Genomic DNA, 25,013 nt, shown 5'->3' on the forward strand with positions numbered 1-25,013 from the left:
GTAACAGTAAAGCTGCAATAGAATAAACAAAGGCCAATCTAAGCCAAAACGCTTTTTACATAGAAGATATTAAGGTTGGCATAGATTTTCTGATCAAAATAAGATCTGTAAACATTATATAAAATAATGTCATTTCTCTTCCTGTCATTTAAGATACACACATTGTGGTCTTTAAGGCAATGTAATAAGGATACTACACTATATAATTAAAATATTATATAATTAAAATATTATAATAACATAAAACATAACTATAGTTTATATATGTAATATGTACATAATCAATGTGAAGTGTATAGATTTCTCATTTGGACTCTAAACTATTGTGAGGAAATTTAAAAGTATATTTTTAAAATTATCCAGAATATATTTAGAAAGATAAAATTTAAGGTAAATATAATGTGATATATTTATTAACCACACTATGTATATGAGGAACCCTTCCTAGCAAAATGATATTTATTATAAAATCAGAAATCCTTTCAATCAAGAGAAGGGAGATGTAGAGAAATAAGATTTAAGCAGAGGGAACAACATGTGCCAGAACCAAGAAGGAAGGGAAATCATGACAGTTCTGAATGACTGATAGATATTTACTCAGCTTGGGAGAGGGAGAGAGAGAAAGTGAATGAGAGACAGGGGCTGGAGATGGAAGTAGGTGGCCCATATATCAATAAAAGATGTAGCCCATATTAAAAATATTAGAACTTTTTCTTAAAATAACGGGAAATCATTGAAAAATTTTTAGTAAAGGTGAGTGAAGATATGATTTTTAATTTAGATAAAACTTTCTTACTTAATGCAAATCTGGTTCTCCCCTGAGGCTGCCACTTCTACTGCTGCCTTCTCAAGCAGTAGCTTTTGTTTTTATTCTTTTCTGTTTTTCTTTGTCACAGACTTCGTACTATCCACTGGCAGAGTAGGATCCTCAGTGTACAACATCACTGTTTCTAGGCCCTCCTTCCTAGGAATCAGCCTTGATTTTCATCATCTGACTGTCACTCGCTGCCTCACTTTATTGCTGGGATCTCCCAAGCCTTGGGTCAATCCCCAACATATCTCAATGAGTTCCCCTCCTGAGTTACTGTTACTTTCTCCAACAATCCTCCTGTCCTAAGTTTGAACAATTTCATTATATGCAGAGATGATTCTTCCAATATCCTGAACTCACAATCTCTTGAATGCCCTTCCTCCAATGGCTTTACTCTCCATCCTGCTTCAACCACTTAAAACCTGAGTTATTTTTGCCATTACCACTCACGGCACCCCCTCTGTAACCTCCGTTTCAAACCTCCCATTCTTTGACCATCATACTAGGTGTGTTCACCTAACTCCAGCACTCTTCTATCTCCACCAAGACCTTCAATCTATTTCCTGTTTAGCCTACTATGTTTTCATTTTCCCTCTACCCCTCATGTTTTCTCTTTCCTGCTTGCCAGATTTATAGTGCATTATTAATTATTATAAGCACTCAATCACATAAAAATGCAACTTCCTTGCCCTCTTTCCCTACATCACACTCACTTGGAAAAAACATAACTCTAGTTAATTCCAGCTTTCTCCTTTCTCCAGACCTATATCCATGCCGGATGCCTGCAAAAACATGTACAATTATATAGTTAGTCTTACGTTAAATTGAGGATGAAAGCCCCCAAGTGAGCTCTTACGTTGTCCAGTAACCACATTGTATTTCCTGGTCCATTCATGTTCCTTCTCTCCTAGAAGAGCTTCTCTCTCACAATCCTCCAACGCTTCCTCATCCTCACCATTGCCTAACTAACTGGCATCCTATTTCACTGAAAGATAAAGCATTTAGAAAGATACTTCTACAACTCCTGCCACTAAATCCGCCTACTTACCAGTATTTTCACCAATGTTCTATGCCTTATTTCCTGTTTGTTTAGATGAATTCTCTATGCTTTTATTTCTTTTTTTTTTTTTTTTTGGCTGCATTGGGTCTTTGTTGCTGCGTGCGGGCTTTCTCTAGTTGTGGCGAGCGGGGGCTACTCTTCACTGTGGTGCGCAGGGTTCTCATTGTGGTGGCTTCTTTTGTTGCAGAGCATGGGCTCTAGGCACGTGGGTTTCAGTAGTTGTGGCACGCAGGCTCAGTAGTTGTGTCTCGCAAGCTCTAGAGCGTGCAGGCTCAGTAGCTGTGGCGCACAGGCTTAGTTGCTCTGTGGCATGTGGGATCTTCCCGGACCAGGGCTCGAACCCTTGTCCCCTGCACTGGCAGGCGGATTTTTAACCACTGCGTCACCAGGGAAGCCCAATTCTCTATGCATTTATCTGGAGCCATTACCTCCACATGTGCAACAGATCCAATTCTGCTCACCAGCGCTAGGACACTGTTTCAGCAACTCTCCTACTTCTTTTATGCATTATCAGTAACAATAGCCCCTCTTTATTTGATTATTCCCATAACTGTGCTATTTTTCCTAGCTTCAAAAATTATTAAAAAACCCTCTTGACCTACATCTCGTTCCAGCTACCACTCCATTTCTATGTTCCTCTTTCCATAAAAATTCATTGTTAGTGCCAACTCTGATTTCTCACCATCTAATCTCTCTTAAACCCTCTTGAATCAAAATTCCTCTCCCAACACTCACCCAAAATTGCTTATGTCTACATCATCAATGGCTTTCACTTATTAAATGCACTGGTAATTTCAGTCTTCATCTTATTTGAACCATCAGCAACACTTGATTGATTATTACCTTTCCTAGGCTTTCAGGCCACTATGCTTTTATTTTTCTCTTCCCTCACTGTTCATTCCTTCTCGACCTCTTTTGCTGGTTCATTTTATGCTCCTGACCTTTTAGTCAATGTTCCTTAGAGCTTGGATGTTAATTCTCTTTTCTGTCTGCACTCACTGACTCAGTAAACTCATTCAGTCCAACAACTTTAAAATATAGTCTATATATTAGAAAATGTCAAATTTATATCTTCACCCCAAAGCTCATTCCTGAACAGCAAATTCATATATCCAAGTGTGCATGCAGTGTTATACTTGAATATCTACTAAAGATCTATTTATGTTTCCTAAGCTGAACTCCTCTTCCTCATCACATCTCTCCCATCTATAATCTTCCCAGTTTCGCTTGATGACCAAATGGACTTTGAATTCCTTAGGCTAAAAATTTCTTAATTCCTTTCTCTACTCAACCACACATTTACTTCCTCAGTAAATGATGTTGTGTATATATATGTACTATAACATACATATGCTACATATGTGTGTTATCTGCACATTTTCCAAAACTTCTGTTACAATTTGGTTGAACAATCATCATAACTCACCTGTATCATTGTGCAAACTCACTAACTTGCTCTCATGCTTCCACTCTTGCCCTGCTAAAGTCTGGTTTTACTATAGCAAGTAAAGTGATATCTTAAAATGTAATTCAGGTTCTGTTATTTCTCTGCTCAGAACTTCCTAATATCACCCCAATTCTTTCAGAGAAATTCTTAGATCATTATAGAAGACTATGAGACCCTTGGTAATCTGGCCTCCAATGATCCGTTTTCAACTCTTCTCCCTCTAACTCCTTCAAACCCAATAATATTGGCCAATTTGCTGTTCCTCAAATAGCCAGAAATGCTCTCACTTTAGAGATTTTGTAATGTCTTTACCTAGAATGCTTTTTCCCCAAATGTGTTCAGAACTGGCTCTCTTATCTCTTCTAAATATTTGCAAGAATTTATTTCACAGTGAAGCCTACTCTCACCATCCTAGTTAATATTGCAACATACTGTGTCATTTTACATCGCTTTATTGCTTTCTTTTTTCAAAAGACTTATATTCATGTTTTTTCCTCAGAACATGTTATTTATTTATTTATTTATTTATTTAAATCCCTGATGTTATCTCAAGCACCTAGAATAATTCCTCTTACTGAGTACTAAATGCCTATGAGTTCAGTGAATGAATGGCCCCTCTCTTACAATACAGGTTAGCAGTTCTCAAAGTGTGGTCCATGAAAACCTGAGTGTACCCCAAATCATTTCAGGGCCCATGAGATCAAAACTCTTTTAATAAGGATACTAGGACATGATTTGTCTTTTTACCATGTTGCATTTGCCCTGCTGCTGCCATTGTATGCTTCACAGCCATACATAAACAGAAAAAAGGAAGCCTGTTTCAACTAAGAATGCCCTTACTAACGCAGTAAAACATGAATTTTAACCAATGTCTACTCTTGACTAAATACTTTTTCAATATTTTCTGTAATGAAATAGGAAGTAGGCATAAAGCACTTCTGGTGTGTATGGAAGTATCATGGTTGTCTGAGAGAAAAGTTCTATGCAAGTTGAATTAGCTGCTTTTGTCAAGGAATAGCTTTTTATTTGAAAAAATAACTTAGAGATAAAATACAGTTATTCAGACTTGAACATTTGATAGGCATTTACACAAAAATGAATAAGGTGAGACTGTCAATTCAAGGAAAACAACTGACAGTATTTGTTGTTAATGATGACATTCAAGCCTTCAAGCACAAATTAGAATATTGGGAAGCATGTATTCACTACTGTGAACTTGACAGCTTCCCATTACTCAAAGGCTTTTCTGATGAGATCAGTGGTCATATTAAAGAATTTGATTTTTTTATATTGTGTAATGAAATGTGTCAACATTTGAAAAATCTGCAATATTCAGTGAACCAATATTTTCCAAATGACCAATGTAAGATGTTAAAAAAAATTCAAAGATAAAAAATCCATTCAAAGTGCAAGATAGATAAATGTATTTTAGTGTAACTGAACATGGTTTTAGATTTCACATTGAAACTCACCTTGAAGAAACTTCCACTTGAGTTTTGGTGGAGTATTGAAGAAAATATACAAAATTATCTTTAAAAAATTAAGATACCTCTTCTTTTCAAGAAAAGTGAGATGACACCAGAGACAGTTAGGAGAGATAGTGACCAGTCCAAGCAATAAATTGTATGGGTCTCTATTCACTGTATAATATGTTAGCTCTGTGGCTTCCGAGCACTTGAAATGTGGCTAGGTTGCATTTAGATGTACTATGTAAAACGTACACTGGACTTCAAAGACTTAACATGAAAAAAAAAAGTAAAAAGTCTCCTTAAGGGGCTTCCCTGGTGGTGCAGTGGTTGAGAGTCTGCCTGCTGATGCAGGGGACACGGGTTCGTGCCCCGGTACGGGAGGATCCCACATGCCGCGGAGCGGCTGGGCCCGTGAGCTATGGCCGCTGAGCCTGCACGTCCCGAGCCTGTGCTCTGCAATTGGAGAGGCCACAACAGTGAGAGGCCCGCGTACCGCAAAAAAAAAAAAAAAAAAAAAAAAAAGTCTCCTTAATAAGTTGTTTTACATTGATTACATGTTGGAATGATAATATATTGAGTATATTGAGTTAAATGTATTATTGAATTAACTTCACCAGTTTTTCTCTTTCTATTGTGATTACCAGAAAATTGAAAATTATGTACCTGGCATGTTTTTGTGTCTCACATTATATTTCTATTGGACTGCCTATCTAAACTGTATGAGAATGAATAGAAAAAAAGGGAGTTATAAGAGGTTTATGAGAAATAATTAAAAGGATTTAGAAGTAATTAATATGTAAATTGATAACCTTTGTTTTTGGAATTATGTGCTGCACAAAATGTTACTTTTCTTTTCTCCTTTTGACAATACCTAGTACTTTTAATCCATTACAAAGATCAATCCCAAAAATGATAAAAATAATTTTTTGGAAAAACTTTCATTAGTAATTAAGGCATAAAGAATTAAGTGGAGACTTCCGGGTAAGATGGCGGAAGAGTAAGACGCGGAGATCACCTTCCTCCCCACGGATACACCAGAAATACAGCTACACGTGGAACAACTCCTACAGAACACCTACTGGACGCTGGCAGAAGACCCCAGACCTCCCAAAAGGCAAGAAACTCCCCACATAGCTGGGTAGGGCAAAGCGGAGAGATCCACACATAGAGGATCAGTGCCGAGCGGCACTCACCAGCCCGAGAGGCTTGTCTGCTCGCCCGCCGGGGCACGCAGCGCTGGAAGCTGAGGCTCGGGCTTCGGTCAGAGCGCAGGGAGAGGACTGGGGCTGGCGGCGAGAACTCAGCCTGAAGGGGGCTAATGTGCCACAGCTAGCCGGGAGGGAGTCCGGGAAAACTCTGGAGCTGCCGAAGAGGCAAGAGACTTTTTCTTCCCTCTTGGTTTCCTGGTGCGCGAGGAGAGGGGATTAAGAGCGCTGCTTAAAAGGGCTCCACAGACGGGCGCGAGTCGCGACTGAAAGCGCGGAGCCCAGAGACGGGCGTGGGACGCTGGGGCTGCTGCCACCGCCGCCAAGAAGCCTGTGTGCGAGCGCAGGTCACTGCCCACACCGCCCTTCCGGGAGCCTGTGCAGCCCGCCACTGCCGGGGTCCCGGGATCCAGGGGCGGCTTCCCTGGGAGAACGCACGGCGCGCCTCGGGCTGGTGCAACGTCACGCCGACCTTTGCCGCTGCAGGCTCGCCCCGCACTCCGTGCCCCTCCCTCCCGCCCGGCCTGAGTGAGCCAGAGTCCCCGAAGAGGCTGCTCCTTTAACCCTGTCCTGCCTGAGCGAAGAACAGACGCCCTCCGGTGACCTACACGCAGAGGCGGGGCCAAATCCAAAGCTGAGACCCAGGAGCTGTGAGAACAAAGAAGAGAAAGGGAAACCTCTCCCAGCAGCCTCAGAAGCAGCGGATTAAAGCTCCACAATCAACTTGATGTACCCTGCATCTGTGGAATACATGAATAGACAACACATCATCCCAAATTGAGGAGCCCGGAGTCAGTGCTGTGCCTCTGAGGTGGGAGAGCCAACTTCAGGACACTGGTCCACAAGAGACCTCCCAGCTCCACATAATATCAAACGGCAAAAATCTTCCAGAGATCTCCATCTCAACACCAGCACCCAGCTTCACTCAACGACCAACAAGCTACAGTGCTGGACACCCTAAGCCAAACAACTAGCAAGACAGGAACACAACGCCACCCATTAGGAGAGAGGTGGCCTAAACTCATAAAAAGTCTGCAGACACCCCAAAACACACCACCAGACGTGGACCTGCCCACCAGAAAGACAAGATCCAGCCTCATCCACCAGAACACAGGCACTAGTCCCCTCCACCAGGAAGCCTACACAACCCACTAAACCAACCTTAGCCACTGGGGACAGACACCAAAAACAACGGGAACTACGAACCTGCAGCCTGCAAAAAGGAGACCCCAAACACAGTAACATAAGCAAAATGAGAAGACAGAAGAACACACAGCAGGAGAAGGAGCAAGATAAAAACCCACCAGATCTAACAAATGAAGAGGAAATAGGCAGTCTACCTGAAAAAGAATTCAGAATAATGATGGAAAAGATGATCCAAGATTCTATTTCCCAGATCCAAAATCTTGGAAATAGAATAGACAAAATGCAAGAAACTGTTAACAAGGACCTAGAAGAACTAAAGATGAATCAAGCATCGATTAAAAACACAATACATGAAATAAAAAATACTCTAGATGGGATCAATAGCAGAATAACTGAGGCAGAAGAACGGATAAGTGAGGTGGAAGATAAAATAGTGGAAATAACTGCTTCAGAGCAAAATAAAGAAAAAAGAATGAAACAAACAGAGGACAGTCTCAGAGACCTCTGGGACAACATTAAACGCACCAACATTCGAATTATAGAGGTTCCAGAAGAAGAAGAGAAAAAGAAAGGGACTGAGAAAATATTTGAAGAGATTATAGTTGAAAACTTCCCTAATATGGGAAAGGAAATAGTTAATCAAGTCCAGGAGGCACAGAGAGTCCCATACAGAATAAATCCAAGGAGAAATACGCCAAGACACATATTAATCAAACTGTCATAAATTAAACACAAAGAAATCATATTAAAAGCAGCAAGGCAAAAACAACAAATAACACACAAGGGAATCCCCATCAGGATAACAGCTGATCTCTCAGCAGAAACTCTACAAGCCAGAAGGGAGTGGCAGGACATAATTAAAGTGATGAAGGAGAAAAACCTGCAACCAAGATTACTCTACCCAGCAAGGATCTCATTCAGATTTGATGGAGAAATTAAAACGTTTACAGACAAGCAAAAGCTGAGAGAGTTCAGCACCACCAAACCAGCTTTACAACAAATGCTAAAGGAACTTCTCTAGGCAAGAAACACAACAGAAGGAAAAGACCTACAATAACAAACCCAAAACAATTTAAAAAATGGGAATAGGAACATACATATCGATAATTACCTTAAATGTAAATGGACTAAATGCTCCCACCAAAAGATACAGATTGGCTGAATGGATACAAAAACAAGACCCATATATATGCTGTCTACAAGAGACCCACTTCAGACCTAGAGACACATACAGACTGAAAGTAAGGGGATGGAAAAAGATATTCCATGCAAATGGAAACCAAAAGAAAGCTGGAGTAGCAATTCTCATATCAGACAAAATAGACTTTAAAATAAAGACTACTAGAAGAGACAAAGAAGGACACTACATAATGATCAAGGGATCGATCCAAGAAGAAGATATAACAATTGTAAATATTTATGCACCCAACATAGGAGCACCTCAATACATAAGGCAAATACTAACAGCCATAAAAGGAGAAATTGACAGTAACACATTCATAGTAGGGGACTTTAACACCCCACTCTCACCAATGGACAGATCATCCAAAATGAAAATAAATAAGGAAACACAAGCTTTAAATGATACATTAAACAAGATGGACTTAATTGATATTTATAGGACATTCCATCCAAAAACAACAGAATACACATTTTTCTCAAGTGCTCATGGAACATTCTCCAGGATAGATCATATCTTGGGTCACAAATCAAGCCTTGGTAAATTTAAGAAAATTGAAATTGTATCAAGTATCTTTTCTGACCACAATGCTATGAGACTAGATATCAATGACAGGAAAAGATCTGTAAAAAATACAAACACATGGAGGCTAAACAATACACTACTTAATAACGAAGTGATCACTGAAGAAATCAAAGAGGAAATTTAAAAATACCTAGAAACAAATGACAATGGAGACACGACTACCCAAAACCTATGGGATGCAGCAAAAGCAGTTCTAAGAGGGAAGTTTATAGCAATACAATCCCACCTTAAGAAACAGGAAACATCTCGAATAAACAACCTAACCTTGCACCTAAAGCAATTAGAGAAAGAAGAACAAAAACATCCCAAAGTTAGCAGAAGGAAAGAAATCATAAAAATCAGATCAGAAATAAATGAAAAAGAAATGAAGGAAACGATAGCAAAGATCAATAAAACTAAAAGCTGGTTCTTTGAGAAGATAAACAAAATTGATAAACCATTAGCCAGACTCATCAAGAAAAAAAGGGAGAAGACTCAAATCAATAGAATTAGAAATGAAAAAGGAGAAGTAACAACTGACACTGCAGAAATACAAAAGATCATGAGAGATTACTATAAGCAACTCTATGCCAATAAAATGGACAACCTGGAAGAAATGGACAAATTCTTAGAAATGCACAACCTGCCAAGACTGAATCAGGAAGAAATAGAAAATATGAACAGACCAATCACAAGCACTGAAATTGAAACTGTGATTAAATATCTTCCAACAAACAAAAGCCCAGGACCAGATGGCTTCACACGCGAATTCTATCAAGCATTTAGAGAAGAGCTAACACCTATCCTTCTGAAACTCTTCCAAAATATAGCAGAGGGAGGAACACTCCCAAACTCATTCTACGAGGCCACCATCACCTTGATACCAAAACCAGACAAGGATGTCACAAAGAAAGAAAACTACAGGCCAATATCACTGATGAACATAGATGCAAAAATCCTCAACAAAATACTAGCAAACAGAATCCAACAGCACATTAAAAGGATCATACACCATGATCAAGTGGGGTTTATTCCAGGAATGCAAGGATTCTTCAATATACGAAAATCAATCAACGTGATACACCATATTAACAAGTTGAAGGAGAAAAACCATATGATCATCTCAATCGATGCAGAGAAAGCTTTCGACAAAATTCAACACCCATTTATGATAAAAACCCTGCAGAAAGTAGGCATAGAGGGAACTTTCCTCAACATAATAAAGGCCATATATGACAAACCCACAGCCAGCATCATCCTCAATGGTGAAAAACTGAAACCATTTGCACTAAGATCAGGAACAAGACAAGGTTGCCCACTCTCACCACTCTTATTCAACATAGTTTTGGAAGTTTTAGGCACAGCAATCAGAGAAGAAAAGGAAATAAAAGGAATCCAAATCGGAAAAGAAGAAGTAAAGCTGTCACTGTTTGCAGATGACATGATACTATACATAGAGAATCCTAAAGATGCTACCAGAAAACTACTAGAGTTAATCAATGAATTTGGTCAAGTTGCAGGATACAAAATTAATGCACAGAAATCTCTGGCATTCCTATATACTGATGATGAAAAATCTGAAAGTGAAATCAAGGAAACACTCCCATTTACCATTGCAACAAAAAGAATAAAATATCTAGGAATAAACCTACCTAAGGAGACAAAAGACCTGTATGCAGAAAATTATAAGACACTGATGAAAGAAATTAAAGATGATACAAATAGATGGAGAGATGTACCATGTTCTTGGATTGGAAGAATCAACATTGTGAAAATGACTCTACTACCCAAAGCTATCTACAGATTCAATGCAATCCCTATCAAACTACCACTGGCATTTTTCACAGAACTAGAACAAAAAATTTCACAATTTGTATGGAAACACAAAAGACCCCGAATAGCCAAAGCAATCTTGAGAACGAAAAATGGAGCTGGAGGAATCAGGCTCCCTGACTTCAGACTATACTACAAAGCTACAGTAATCAAGACAGTATGGTACTGGCACAAAAACAGAAAGATAGATCAATGGAACAGGATAGAAAGCCCAGAGTTAAACCCACGGACATATGGTCACCTTATCTTTGATAAAGGAGGCAGGAATGTACAGTGGAGAAAGGACAGTCTCTTCAATAAGTGGTGCTGGGAAAACTGGATAGGGACATGTAAAAGTATGAGATTAGATCACTCCCTAACACCATACACAAAAATAAGCTCAAAATGGATTAAAGACCTAAATGTAAGGCCAGACACTATCAAACTCTTAGAGGAAAACATAGGCAGAACACTCTATGACATAAATCACAGCAAGATCCTTTTTGACCCACCTCCTAGAGAAATGGAAATAAAGACAAAAATAAACACATGGGACCTAATGAAACTTCAAAGCTTTTGCACAGCAAAGGAAACCATAAACAAGACCAAAAGACAACCCTCAGAATGGGAGAAAATATTTGCAAATGAAGCAACTGACAAAGGATTAATCTCCAAAATTTATAAGCAGCTCATGCAGCTCAATAACAAAAAAACAAACAACCCAATCCAAAAATGGGCAGAAGACCTAAATAGACATTTCTCCACAGAAGATATACAGACTGCCAACAAACACATGAAAGGATGCTCAACATCTTTACTCATTAGAGAAATGCAAATCAAAACTACAATGAGATATCATCTCACACCAGTCAGAATGGCCATCATCAAAAAATCTAGAAACAATAAATGCTGGAGAGGGTGTGGAAAAAAGGGAACACTCTTGCACTGCTGGTGGGAATGTGAATTGGTACAGCCGCTATGGAGAACAGTATGGAGGTTCCTTAAAAAACTACAAATAGAACTACCATATGACCCAGCAATCCCACTACTGGGCATATACCCCGAGAAAACCATAATTCAAAAAGAGACATGTACCAAAATGTTCATAGCAGCCCTATTTACAATAGCCCGGAGATGGAAACAACCTAAGTGTCCATCATTGGATGAATGGATAAAGAAGATGTGGCACATATATACAATGGAATATTACTCAGCCATAAAAAGAAATGAAATTGAGCTATTTGTAATGAGGTGGATAGACCTAGAGTCTGTCATACAGAGTGAAGTAAGTCAGAAAGAGAAAGACAAATACAGTATGCTAACACATATATATGGAATTTAAGAAAATAAAATGTCATGAAGAACATAGGGGTAAGACAGGAATAAAGACACAGACCTACTAGAGAATGGACTTGAGGATATGGGGAGGGGGAAGGGTAAGCTGTGACAAAGTGAAAGAGCGGCATGGACATATATACACTACCAAACGTAAGGTAGATAGCTAGTGGGAAGCAGCCGCATAGCACAGGGAGATCAGCTTGGTGCTTTGTGACCGCCTGGAGGGGTGGGATAGGGAGGGTGGGAGGGAGACGCAAAAGGGAGGGGATATGGAAACATATGTATATGTATAACTGATTAAATTTGTTATAAGGCAAAAAAAAAAAAAGAATTAAGTGAAGCAACTTTAAAGTAGAATTTTTTAAGTGTTTAGTGTAATAAACTGATGTGTATTTCTGAAAGTATTTGCATAAAGGCTATACTAGAAAAGTAACATAAATAAAGTCTAGTAATCTTAAACATATAAATATCTTTGCTATAGATAATATAAGAAACCAATGACTCAGGGACATATAATATTTTTGAAAGATCAAAATTTAAGCTATAATAGCTTATTGTCTTCATTTTCATAGTTAAACTATGTACCTTCTACATGAAAAATATGTCAATACTTTAAGGAGATTTTAAATTTTAAATTAACTATTTATAGGTAAATCTAAGAAAACTACTTTTGTAGTTAAATGCAGTCTGAGTTTTGTATCTTATTAGAATTAGAAATATATTATTGTTTTATTTTAAGAGTACAAAAGCATGTTTTCAAAATAATTAAGTTCAGAAAATATTTTTGATAAATTGTAGGCTTAATATGTATATATTCCAGAGGACCTTAAATCTTAATTAATTTTGTTTAACAAATTAAAAATTCCTTCTGAAGTGATTTATCCTTCTGAATAAAGAGAAAGTACTGACAGTCCTTTAAAGGCAAATGAAAGAGTTATTTATATCTGTAAGGCCAAATTTTGCTTCCAAATAGAGTCCCTAGCACTTGAATTGATTGCATTCCAACAGTTTACTTGTAAATCTACCTCCAAAACTCAGAACTTATGTATACAGGGGGAAATTTTACCATTTCCTTGCACCAAATATAACTAACATTCTAGTTTTTCCTTGTTCTACAATTAGTGAAAATCTAACAGCTGTGTGTAATAAATCCCTGGGTGTTTGTCTTGATAGGCTGATTGTGTAACAGAAAACTCTAAAATTTCAGTGGTTTAAACTAACAAGTTTTATTTTTCTTTCACATGACACAACAATGAGAGCATATATGGTTGGGTGGTGTTCTTGACAGCTCTCTTGCAAATGTTTCTGTGCCCTTCTCTATGGCCTCTTTATTCAGATAGAGATTGGGAAAGAAAGGGGAGGTTCACTCATGAGGCAGATTTAAGAATATTTATTTCTTCCTTTCCACTAACTTTCCATTGGTCAAAACTCCATCATATGGTTCCATTAAACTCCAGAGGAAGTTGAGAAGTCTACTCTTGTTGAGAAAACAGTCCATGATTACTATTTGTTCCAGGCTGTTTGCTTTTGACCAGATTTTTTTTTTTTTTACCTTTCCTGGTCCAATGTTGAAAGGAAGGGAAAAAAAGATAAGGAAGGAAGGAAGAAAAGAAAGAAGAAAGAGAGCAAAGGAAGGAAGAAAGGAAACACATTTTCACAAATCTCATATATATTTTTCTAGAGATTTTTACCATGTATTTTTACTACTAAAAACTAAAACAGAAAACAAAACAAAAAAATAACAAAAAACCTTATATGTAATTTCTGTCTGTTTTTTAATTCAGGACCAATACAAAAAGATAAAAAGACAAACTTACAGAAAAACTGTGATAATCCCTTATTCTAATGAACTTAGATTTTTTTTATGTGTGTGGAGACACAATCAAGATTCATGTACATGTTTAAGGGAAATTTAAACATTTGATCCCAGATGCCTGTAATGAGTTAGGGATACAGGATTGGAACTGCCAATGTTAGCGATTTGCTCACAGGTGATAATAAGATAGACACCTGGCTTAACCTAAAAGCTGGGTTTTCCATTTTTCTGAGTGTTCTTAAATAACCCAATTAAAAAAACATACAAAACCACCTTCGTTTATGCTTTTGTAAAAGCCAAGAAAACAAACGCAAAACCAACAACAGTCGAAGTCACTTAGGGTTCTATAACTTCTAAGTAAACAACTAGTCTGTCATTCTCAACCTGCTCCAACATACCTAGTAGAGATTGTGTAGCTAGAAATACCATTTATTCCTAAATTTATAAATGGGAAACCACTATGCATAGTAGGGAAGGAAAAATGTTAATTTTTGACTATAGAAATGCTAATGAGTAAAAGCCAAATGAATTCTGTTTTTTCTTCTTTCAGGTCTCTGTGGTCAATCAGCTGGATATGCAAGTCATTGTTTCTAATGTACCCCCTACTCTAGTGGAAAAAAAGATAGAAGATCTTACAGAGTAATGGTTTTTCTTTACTTATATGTTTATTTTCATATGGCTATAGTTTTTATTGAATTAAGTCATTTTAATAATTACAATGTTCAGACTAAACATGTATTTTATAATACCTTAAAAACAATTTAGCTCACTCTTTTATTGAAATAGGTAGCTTCATTTGGAATATGTGAAGATTCTAAGAGTACGTTCAAATAGGAATGAAAATTAGATGTGAGAAGATCTTATTATTCAGAATACTTTGACTGATGGGTCAACATAAACTCAAAATGCTGCATATAACAGATAAATCATAACTTAATTATCTGAGTATATGTCTTGATTTTGTGGCCCCAGATTCTTGAAAAAGTTCATGATCTCAGTAATCCAGCTAGTCTGGGGAATGCTATTTCTCAAAGTGATGTATCTAGATGGCTAAAGCTTATTCTTTTAAAAACTAAGATTGCTAATTTTAAACAACATATATTTAAATTATTCTAAAATGTATGTCATTCCCCTCTGCCTTTTGAACAGTGTACACTGTACATGGCTGAATATGTTATTGTTGACTCAGACAAATAGTGATTATGAATTCACAGTTCTCTAATATTCTAAATGTTATCAAGGATTATTACTATTTCACTCTTAACTACCCTAACCTAGCCTGCTGTCATTTAATAATTTTATAGTTGTATTTGTTAGTTATTCCTTGTCTTCTATTGAGTTCAGGTTGACAGATGTCAATTACTGCCAATTTGTCTCTTTTGAGCAAAATATCTTACACTTCCAAGTTGCCAGAAGAAGCTTCAGATAGTCATACAGCTAACCTTTTAGTAATTATGTGTGAAATAAAATACAATAGGCACTGATTAAGGCATGAGAGACTCCTGTAATAAAAGCATGTGTGCTTTGCAACCATTACTTGTTAATGTTTCACAAAATTTAACCTATGGGTGTCACATAAAATGTCCTATGAAAGAGGTGATTATCAACATTTAAGTGTAGAATAGCAATCACACAGTGCCTTGTTTACTTCTGCAAAAGTGGTTTATACATGCTTAACCTTTATTAAAATAATAGCTGATTACACCTGAAAAAAGTTAGAATTATGCCTGTCTCTTAGCTGCTTTAATGTCATCTATTGAGGCAGGCTTTTCTGATTGCCCTATCCAAAATAGATGACACTCTTCTCAACCTCTAACCCTTTGTTCTGATTTTGTTCAAAGCATTATCTAATGTTTATATTTATATCAATTTAATATAAGCTTCATAAGGATAGGAAATTACTTTTCACTACCATAATTCCAGTTATATAGTAAGCATTTGATGCATTTTACTGAATGAAAATGTTATACGAGCAAAATCATGATGCCCTTTTCATACTGAGACAAAATTTATAAAAACTGGAAAAAATGGCAATGTAAAAGTATAATTTCATAGCAATTATATGATTTATTCCTCTTACATAGATATGAAGATATGAAAGAAAAATCAGGCATCTTTCAAGTCTTGAGAGAAATATATCACTGTGAAAGGAACTTTGACTTCATATAATATTGGTTTTGAAACATGAGCTTGGGCAAATAATTTAATCTTCACCAGACTCATTTTCACCACTTGTTGACCAAATAAAACTCCTGTCATAGAACTGTTGTGAGGACTAAATAATATAAGCCATCTAGGACAATTGTGAACATTCAATGAATAATAGATATCCTATACAAATGAGGTTAGTGATCCAAAGTCAGTAGGGTAAGGCAGAGAGATGCCAGAGTTTTTGCATGTTCTATTAAAAGAGCATAGTTTAGTAATGGAGCTCAGATTATGGATTCAAATAAACAAGTTTGAATCCTATCATAGCTGTGTGACCTCTGAGAAAGATATTTAACACTTAGGACCACATTTTCTCATCTTGAAAACTGGAATAAGGATGTCAATCTTGTGTTGCTTTTGATAGAATTAAACATAAATTTACTATTGCAGTAAGCACAGCAGGCACATGCCAGATTCCCTTTTATAGTTTTTTTTTTAATCTGTGTTAATTTAGAGATTCTTAAGCACAACAACTTTGGATCCCTTTTTAAAAAAAGAGGCTTTATTTTTCAGAGCACTTTTATGTTCATAGGAAAATAGAGTAGAAGATACAGAGAATACCCATATACTTCTTTCCCCCACACATATAGCTTCCCTCACTATCCACATGTTACACCAGAGTAGTGCATTTGTTATAATCAACAAACCTAGTTCAACACGTCATAATCATCCCAAATCCATAATTTGCATAAGGTTCACTCTTGGTGTTGTACATTGTGGTTTGGACTAATGTATAAAGACATGTATCTATCACTGTAGTATCATACAGAATAGATTCACTGTTCTAAAAAATCCTCCATGCTCCACCTATTCAAAACTCCCTTCCCCACTAACCCCCAGAAATCAGTGATCTTTTTACTATCTCCATAGTTTTAGCTTTTCCAGAACATAATACCCTTGGAATCATATAGTATGTAGTCATTATGATTCTTTTTGAAAGCTACTTTAGTAGATGGAAGATGGAAGTAGAGATAAAGACTGTTAGATCTAATCCAGCAGCACCATGAAGCCCAAAACGCTCACTCTCAGTGTATTGGGGTGGTGGGGAGGGGATGGGGAATGCATAATGAAAACACACATATAGCCAAGGTAGACAGCAGAGTACCAGTTTATTAATTAAAAATAGGAATGGGATAGGGAGGATGGGAGGGAGATGCCAGAAGGAGGAGATATGAGGATATACGTATAAGTATAGCTGATTCACTTTGTTATAAAGCAGAAAGTAACACACCATTGTAAAGCAATTAAACTCCAATAAAGATGTTAAAAAATATAGGAATTTATTGTTCCAGTGACCAGACTAACGAGCACATTCATTTCCTGTAGACATTCTTAGATGACAAATCACATCATCATCAAAGCCATGTTCTGTATTTCCTATGAGACTTACCCTATCTTAAGAAGGGGAAACTTGAACTGCATATGATCATTACTTTTATTTTTTCCTTTAGGTAGACCCATATATGAGGCCAGATCATAATCCAAAGTTTTTCTGATAAGAAAAAAATCAGTACAAATTGGGAGAGTTGATGAAAGAAAAATTTAATGACCTAATATATCCATTTCACAATGGGGAAGGTTTTTCAGAAGGGGTCAGTATCCTCTGATAGCTAAGAGCACAGTGCCTGGAAAACAGAATGCTCAAAGAGTAAATGTTAGCTGCTATAGGAATGCTAATAATTACTTCCCACTCCCTTGGAACTGTCTGAAATGGCTCTACTGAACAAAATTTTTATTACTTTGTTTTTTAATGCTTATAGAATTAACCAGTGACCCTTTGTAATGAAACACATCTCTTTTTAATTATATTAATGTATTCAGCAAATTCCCCCATAATGCAAAGCTATGACCCTTACAAGTGGCCTCACATGTGTATGTTTTGAAGTATTTTAGGTTGACCTCAGCATGTATCTCTTTGTGAGCCTTGTTTTTCTCTTACAAATTCTTGAGATTGAGTAGAAATAGCTGTGAGAATAAGGTTAAGGAGATCTTATTATAACATACAAATGATTGGCAGTAATGTCTAAAGAAGCTAAGAAATGTTTGCATTTTGTGTCTTCTTCCTTTCTCTTTCCACTTCACCATGAAGCCCAGATAAATAAGAGTTTGGGATTCTAAAATTTAAATCCTTAAGAATCTATGGAAATGGCATTTTCAAAAATATAAATAAAAGAGTTTAGAAATATTGTTACAGTATGAATCAGAATTGATAACTTAGATCTTGGAGTTGATCAAATGCTTCTCTTACTTTCTAAATACAATATGAAAATTCAGTGAAATCAGGACTTTATTGATGTAGTTATTGCTTTGGTTTGGAAGAGTCTATTTCCTAGGATATTTGCATAGCATATGAAATGTGTAATTAATTTATAGCTCCTGGAATTAAGGTTCCAAACATACTTTAGAAATCTAGCCAAAATGTGTATTTCTGGGATAAGAATTATAAAGTCTCTTGGGAAGAAAACCTATGAAACAGTAAAAAATAAGTGCCAGCACTGACATTGTCTTAAATCTGCATAATAAAGACTTGGTGTTGAGGGGAAAGGTGAAGTTGAAAGGTAAATCAAACACATTATCTTTGATCATTTTTACCTACCCTTTAGAGTTGAGGAGCTCAGGGCACTTTCTATAAAGGGATATATTAATAGTTTAGTAAGTATAAATTTAAAAATAATATTTTTATTTTTAATAATGTTATTTAAATTTTGTTATTTCATTAAATTAATTCTTTTTATTATAATATTTAAATGTTAACAATAATTAGTAATTTATATAGCAAAATCCTTTTGCAAATAAAACTATTTCCAAAAAGAGGTAGTAGGCTGGATTTAGCCTGAGGACTCTAAGTTAGCAACTCCTAATTTAGAGCATTATACTTTGTAGAGAGAAAAAGCTACAATGCATATCTATTATATTCAAACTCCTATAGGAAAACACATTGGGGAGAATCTTGTGTGAAATTCCCAAGTGATATATATTTTTTTCCTAGAAAGGCTGTTCCTTTTGAATTCAGAGGACCTAGGCTCAAGCCCTGGCCCACCAGTGACTAGGAGGTCTTGGGCCAGGAAATTAAACTTTTTGATTCCTAATATCCATATCCTGAAGCTGGCAATTTAGTCATTAAAAAAAGGGTAGTGCTTCCCTGGTGGCGTAGTGGTTGAGAGTCTGCCTGCCGATGCAAGGGACTCGGGTTTGTAAGATCCCACATGCCGCGGAGCAGCTGGGCCCGTGAGCCATGGCCGCTGAGCCTGCGCTTCCGGAGCCTGTGCTCCGCAACGGGAGAGGCCACGGCAGTAAGAGGCCCGCGTACTGCAAAAAAAAAAAAAAAAAAAAAAGGTAGTTCCTGGTTGTAAGCACTGTAGATTTAACAGTGAACTAAAGCAAAGTCCCTGTTCCCATGATACTTACATTCTGTTGGGGGAAAACAGCAAATAAGTATAAGAATAATAAATTAATTTATAATGTGATGTTAAGTAGTGATAACTATGATAAAGACAAATAAAAGTAACAATATAAAAATATGGAAGAGAAGTACTATTTCATATAGGATGATTGAGGAAAACCTTTCTAATAAGGTGAAAGCTGAGCAGAAACCTGAGAGAAGTGAGGGAGAAAGTCATGGGTCTGTGGTGATGTGGGGAGGGTTAGGGGTAGAGGGAGTTATCCCAGAAAGAGGACACCACAGATATGAAAATCAAGATTAAGAGGCATACTGGTCATATCAAGATATAGATGTCAAGGTAGGGAATGAGTTATATAGGATCTCATAGGCCACTTGAAGGATTTAACATTTTACTCTGCGTAAGATAGAAAATCCTTATAACTGTCCAATATAGTAGCCACTAGTTCCATGTGGCTATTAAGTGCTTGAAAAGTGACAGGTCCAAATGAGAGGCGCTGTAAGTGTAAAATACACACCAGATTTCAAAGACTTAGTACAAAAAAGAAAGTAAAATATCTCCTTAATATTTTTATATGGATTTTTATATGGGAGTTTATTCCTTTCAAAATGCTTCTTTCTTTCATATTCTTTTATGTTTTATGGTCCAGAAGTTTTGTCAAATAGAATGGCTTATTATCTTTTATAATTAGTCCCAATCCATGGTACAAGGTAAAAATAGCATTTTCTTGTGCAGCCACTCAATTCAGATACCTGATCAGCAATGGCCAGTGCCTCTATTCTCTTAATCATATTTATACTTCTCCTAACTTTCTCCAATTTCTACACAATTTCCCTTTCTGTGCTGCTGTTTTTTTAACTTGAGAAATAAATTCAACCACATGTTTATATAAGAAAATTCCGTTTGTATCAGCAGTAATACAAATGGTATTTTAGATACTTTCACTTATGTCTAAGTTGTAATGGAGGCTACATTTAATTTTATTTTTAATGTTTGACATGATTCAAGGAGAATTTAAGGCAGCTTGTAATGATTCGTACAATGAAACAAGGTAAAATACGTTTAACATGAGTCAGAAAAATATGGCAAACAGAATAGAAAGACATTACAGAAGGAGTCAAAGTGAGACTAGTAACAAAGATGCTACAACGTCCTGCAGAGTCACTGGAAGGTAGGAAACAAAAACTTGGTTTTCATCATTTTAAGGCCAAAGTAAAAAAAGCAAGCAAACAAACAGAAGAAGAAAAAGAATCAGTCAAAAGATTCAAAAAACCAAACCACTTCTGGTGGAAAGGCAGAACTATTTCTGAGTGAAATGCCAGATTGGAGGAAAATGTTTTTATCCTGTGGGACATCATGGAGAGGATATCTCCTAATGTCATGAACAGAATGTTCTATGGAAACTGGAACATTGCTGAGGATATGGTCTGGGTAGAGTCTCTACCAGTCTGTATTAACAGAGGAAATAAGTTTACAATATTAGGAAAGCCTGTACTGTGCTGCATATCTCTCCAGCCATCTGCAGTGCCTGTTGATTCTTTTAGCCAGGCTTTTGAAAAAATATTGGCAAGTACCTGGAGTGCAGCTTCTTATGCTGCACGGTAAATAAAAAGCATTTGTTTCAACAAAAGGCTAAGTAGGGTTTACAATCATGAAATGTGAGGAGTTTCTACAACCACCACAACAAATAGCTAATATTTGTGGCACACGTTTTATTTGTTGGGTTTTGTGCATTTAATGGGTGCCATCTAATTAACTTCTCACAGAGACCTTTGAGGTAGATATGATTACTTTCCCCATTGTACAGAAGAGTTCCCTAAAACTCTGAGAGGCTGAGAAATTTCCACAGAGACACAGGAAGCCAGTGGTGGAAATTTAATTAGAATCTACATCTATGGGCCAGCGGCAGCCTGAGTTCCTAACCACTCCCTCTTTACAATGCTTCTTAGAAGGCAAACCTCACTAAAAACCCATCCCATTTTTTTCTTGAGAGTGAGCTGCTCTAGCACACAAGGCCAGAAACTCTCATCAAATGGTAATTTTAGCTTGGCTCATTCACACAAATAGGTAATTGAGACGATGGCTGATGTAATAATTTTAGTGTAAAAATATAAAAGTTAAATCAGCCATAAGCAAATACTTGTTTTAGTTATAAAACTATTTCAGTAAAGCCTCTACACATTTTTTTTATAAAGCAATTTCTGGTTAAAACTAATTGAAAATGTACATATAGGTAACTGGATAAGTGATGTTGTAAGTTAAAATTTAGAGGAATCAACCAAAAATAACTTGGTTTGGTAATAAATTAGTTAATGAGCCAGTTGTTTATTTGTACCCTTAGTTTGTGATGTAAAAAAAAGCATTTTGGGACTTCCCTGGTGGCGCAGTAGTTAAACATCCACCTGCCAATGCAGGGGACACGGGTTCGAGCCCTGGTCTGGGAAGATCCCACATGTCGTGGAGCAACTAAGTCTGTGTGCCACAACTACTGAAGTCTGCGTGCCTAGAGAAAGCCCACGCGCAGCAACAAAGACCCAATGCAGCCAAAGATCAATAAATAAATACATTTATTTAAAAAAACCCTTAGAATCCTTAAACAAAATGCTATCGTTTAAAAAAAAAAGTGTCTTGTGTTTGCATAAAAAAAAGTTTTAGTTAAATATGCCTTTCAACATTTATCATAAGAAAGCTATTTAGATTACTAATTTTAGTTTAAATTAGAAACTAGTTTAAATTTTACTTAATTAGTTATCATGTGGTAGCACAGTAAAACATTCTACATACATATATTTATATATAAACATATGTATACGTATAATGAAATATGTTAATTATATTAACATATTTCCTCAGTTTAGAGTTTTTGAAACTTTGTCTAAAGATCACATAATAATATATTATTAAATATTATCAGTATGTTACAGATCTTTTAAACTGAAGTAGAACAATAAACCCAAATGAAAATTTAATTTTTATTTAATATTGTAATTATTATACCAATTCATTTGCATTGTATTTGCTTTTTAGAACATCAGACAGTTCTTTGTTTTGAGAAATTTTGCCATAATTAAATACTATACTGCCATATATTTGATTATACTACTTATATTTTCAATTGACATATTGCTTCTAAGAATTTAGATTCAGGGCACTATTAACATTATATAAACATTATCACAGACATCTCCCTTGATACAGTGTATGTTGTGACACAGATATTACAGATTGATAAACAATATTATACACCCCTCTCGTGTGCACGCTCTATGTATGTTTGTATGTATACAAATATATATATTATAAATTATAGAAATTCTTTTATTAATTAAAGTGTTTAAACAAATATTGTAATACCATAAATTGACAGTGACCTAGTAGCATGCAAATACCTTAGGCTGGTAGACTGGAGAGACATGTTTGCTCTTGATGTAATTATCGATACATGTTGTAAATCTGCATGACATTTGATTCCAAAATGTATGTGTGAATTGGCTTTGTATATTAATAAATTAAAGTGAAATAAACATAAGGGCAATTTAAACATTGGCATTAGTTTATATGAACCAATTCAAAGTAAGTAGCTAGAGAGTTATATTTTTTTAAAATATGAGGTAAAAAAAATTTTTGGAAACAACCATGTACCTATGTACATATGAAGATCAAGGGCTAAAAATACATTCTTAATGAATATCATGTATATATGTAATGTATATATATGTATACATGTAATGTAATGTATATACATATATATTGTAATGGAGACAGATAGACATTGTAGAAATGGTTAGGTATATGGACATAGATGAGAAGTGGACAGATTAATTTTTACAAAATGTGTTCATATTTTAAAAGAATTAAATTTAGTTTTATATGCATCTATCAGAAAAAAGTAAAAAAGGAATTCAAATATGAACACATTCTGCTTTATCATAACAGATATCTCATTCCAAAATATCTCTAAATGTTTAAGGAAAAGAAAAATGTTGATGAGAGAGAAGGAAAAGAATGAGTAGTACTTCAGTAAGAGAAACTTCAACTATGCTCCTCTATATCAATTTAAAAGTAAACAAGAAAACACTTCATTTACATTGGCGTGTCCCCTGGTGTGCACACCATAGACTTGTGCTCAGTGGTACAGCCATTTCCTCCGAAGGTTCGTTCCTGTTTGTTCTTTAAACAAAGGCAAGCCAAGCACATACCAGACTCTGAAGGCAATATATATATTTTTTTAATAGAGCAGAAAGCAGGTCAGTTTTGGCATCTGAAGTAAAAGTTATTTCCTGTTGTATCAAAGGTCTTTAGAATATATTACTCCTCCCTCCCCCCAAATTCCACACAGCTTGAACTCCAAAAGGAACATTGAATCTATAGATAAATTTTAAAATATTTGCCATATATAGTTATTAAAATTAATTCATTTACATATAATTGTCTATAAATATTTAATAATATGCATTCTAATGTTAATCTTCAAGGCTTAATAATATAAAGTTTTTAATAAGGAAAAGAACATTAAGGAAACTGCCATTTGTAGCAGTACAGATAACAAATACTTATTTGGCAATAATTTGTACTTTTAATTAAAATCAAGCTATCTAATCAGAAACAAATTGTACCTTACAGAAAATTATCTATGGGTTATCATTATTTCTTTCTTTTCTATTGAACATTACTGATTCTATACTAAATGATGTACCTTTTAGTTGTTTGTATTCTCCTAAATAGCTTCTGAGATTTGCATGCAATATTTTTATCTTAACCTGGTAAACCTGACAAAGCAAAATATCTCTACATTCTCACTGCTAATGCTCTAAGGGTCTTTACACTCTTAGGAAAAAAGGTATCCTACTGTTGCACCTGGACATATCACAAAATCTGGTGGAAGGTGTAATTTATAACACCAACCATATGAACTCAAGAGTTCTAAGACCCCATGGCTCCCATAAAGCATAGACAGTTTTATTTGTACAACATAGTTGGCATTTCTCATGAGGCATGTGAAAGCTCAAATGGTATCATAAATTTTAAAAGTCTAGACTTAAATAGGACATGGTTGATGACCTCTTTCTACCTTATTCAGCTTCTAGCATCATTGGGAGTTAAACACTCTAAATATATAGAGAACTTTTTTCAAGAGTTCATATTCAGTAAACATTAACAAAAACCAGGCTGTCATCCTTTTTCATTTACTAAATGTCATTTCAGGTTGAAGGTGATTTTTTTCCTCAGCGAGCCTGTCAGAATGTCATGTTTGTGCTTTGTTTGATTTACAGGATTTTGGATCGCTATGTTCAGGAGCAAATTCCTGGTGCCAAGGTTGTGGTAGAGTCCATTGGAGCTCGCCGGCATGGCGATGCCTTTTCTCTAGAAGATTACACGAAGTGTGACTTGACTGTCTATGCAATCGACCCCCAAACCAACAGAGCCATCGACAGAAATGAGCTTTTTAAGTGAGTATTTTTATCGTCTGTAACAGCTTTATGGTTACAGTATCACCCATAGATAATCCTGATTTAAGGCTATAAGTAAATAGTTTAAAACCCATCAAATTTTTCT

The 25,013-nt window shown here is 36.0% G+C and overlaps 1 protein-coding gene across 6 annotated transcripts in view; it reads left to right on the top strand.

The window, feature by feature from the left end:
• The window catches only part of PCDH15 (protocadherin related 15), a gene marked incomplete at both ends in the record, with an annotated part of 722,972 nt that overhangs the window by 656,920 nt on the left and 41,039 nt on the right, over positions 1-25,013 (top strand). For all 6 annotated transcript variants that reach the window (XM_082633167.1, XM_082633165.1, XM_082633166.1 and 3 more), the window contains 2 exons: positions 14,399-14,487; positions 24,731-24,907. In XM_082633167.1, coding sequence (XP_082489293.1) covers positions 14,399-14,487; positions 24,731-24,907 — 266 coding nt within the window. The remainder of the gene's footprint in view (positions 1-14,398; positions 14,488-24,730; positions 24,908-25,013) is intronic.

The sequence above is a fragment of the Mesoplodon mirus genome, assembly GCF_964341445.2.
Source record: "Mesoplodon mirus genome assembly, chromosome: 2".
Classification (NCBI taxonomy): Eukaryota; Metazoa; Chordata; class Mammalia; order Artiodactyla; family Ziphiidae; genus Mesoplodon; species Mesoplodon mirus.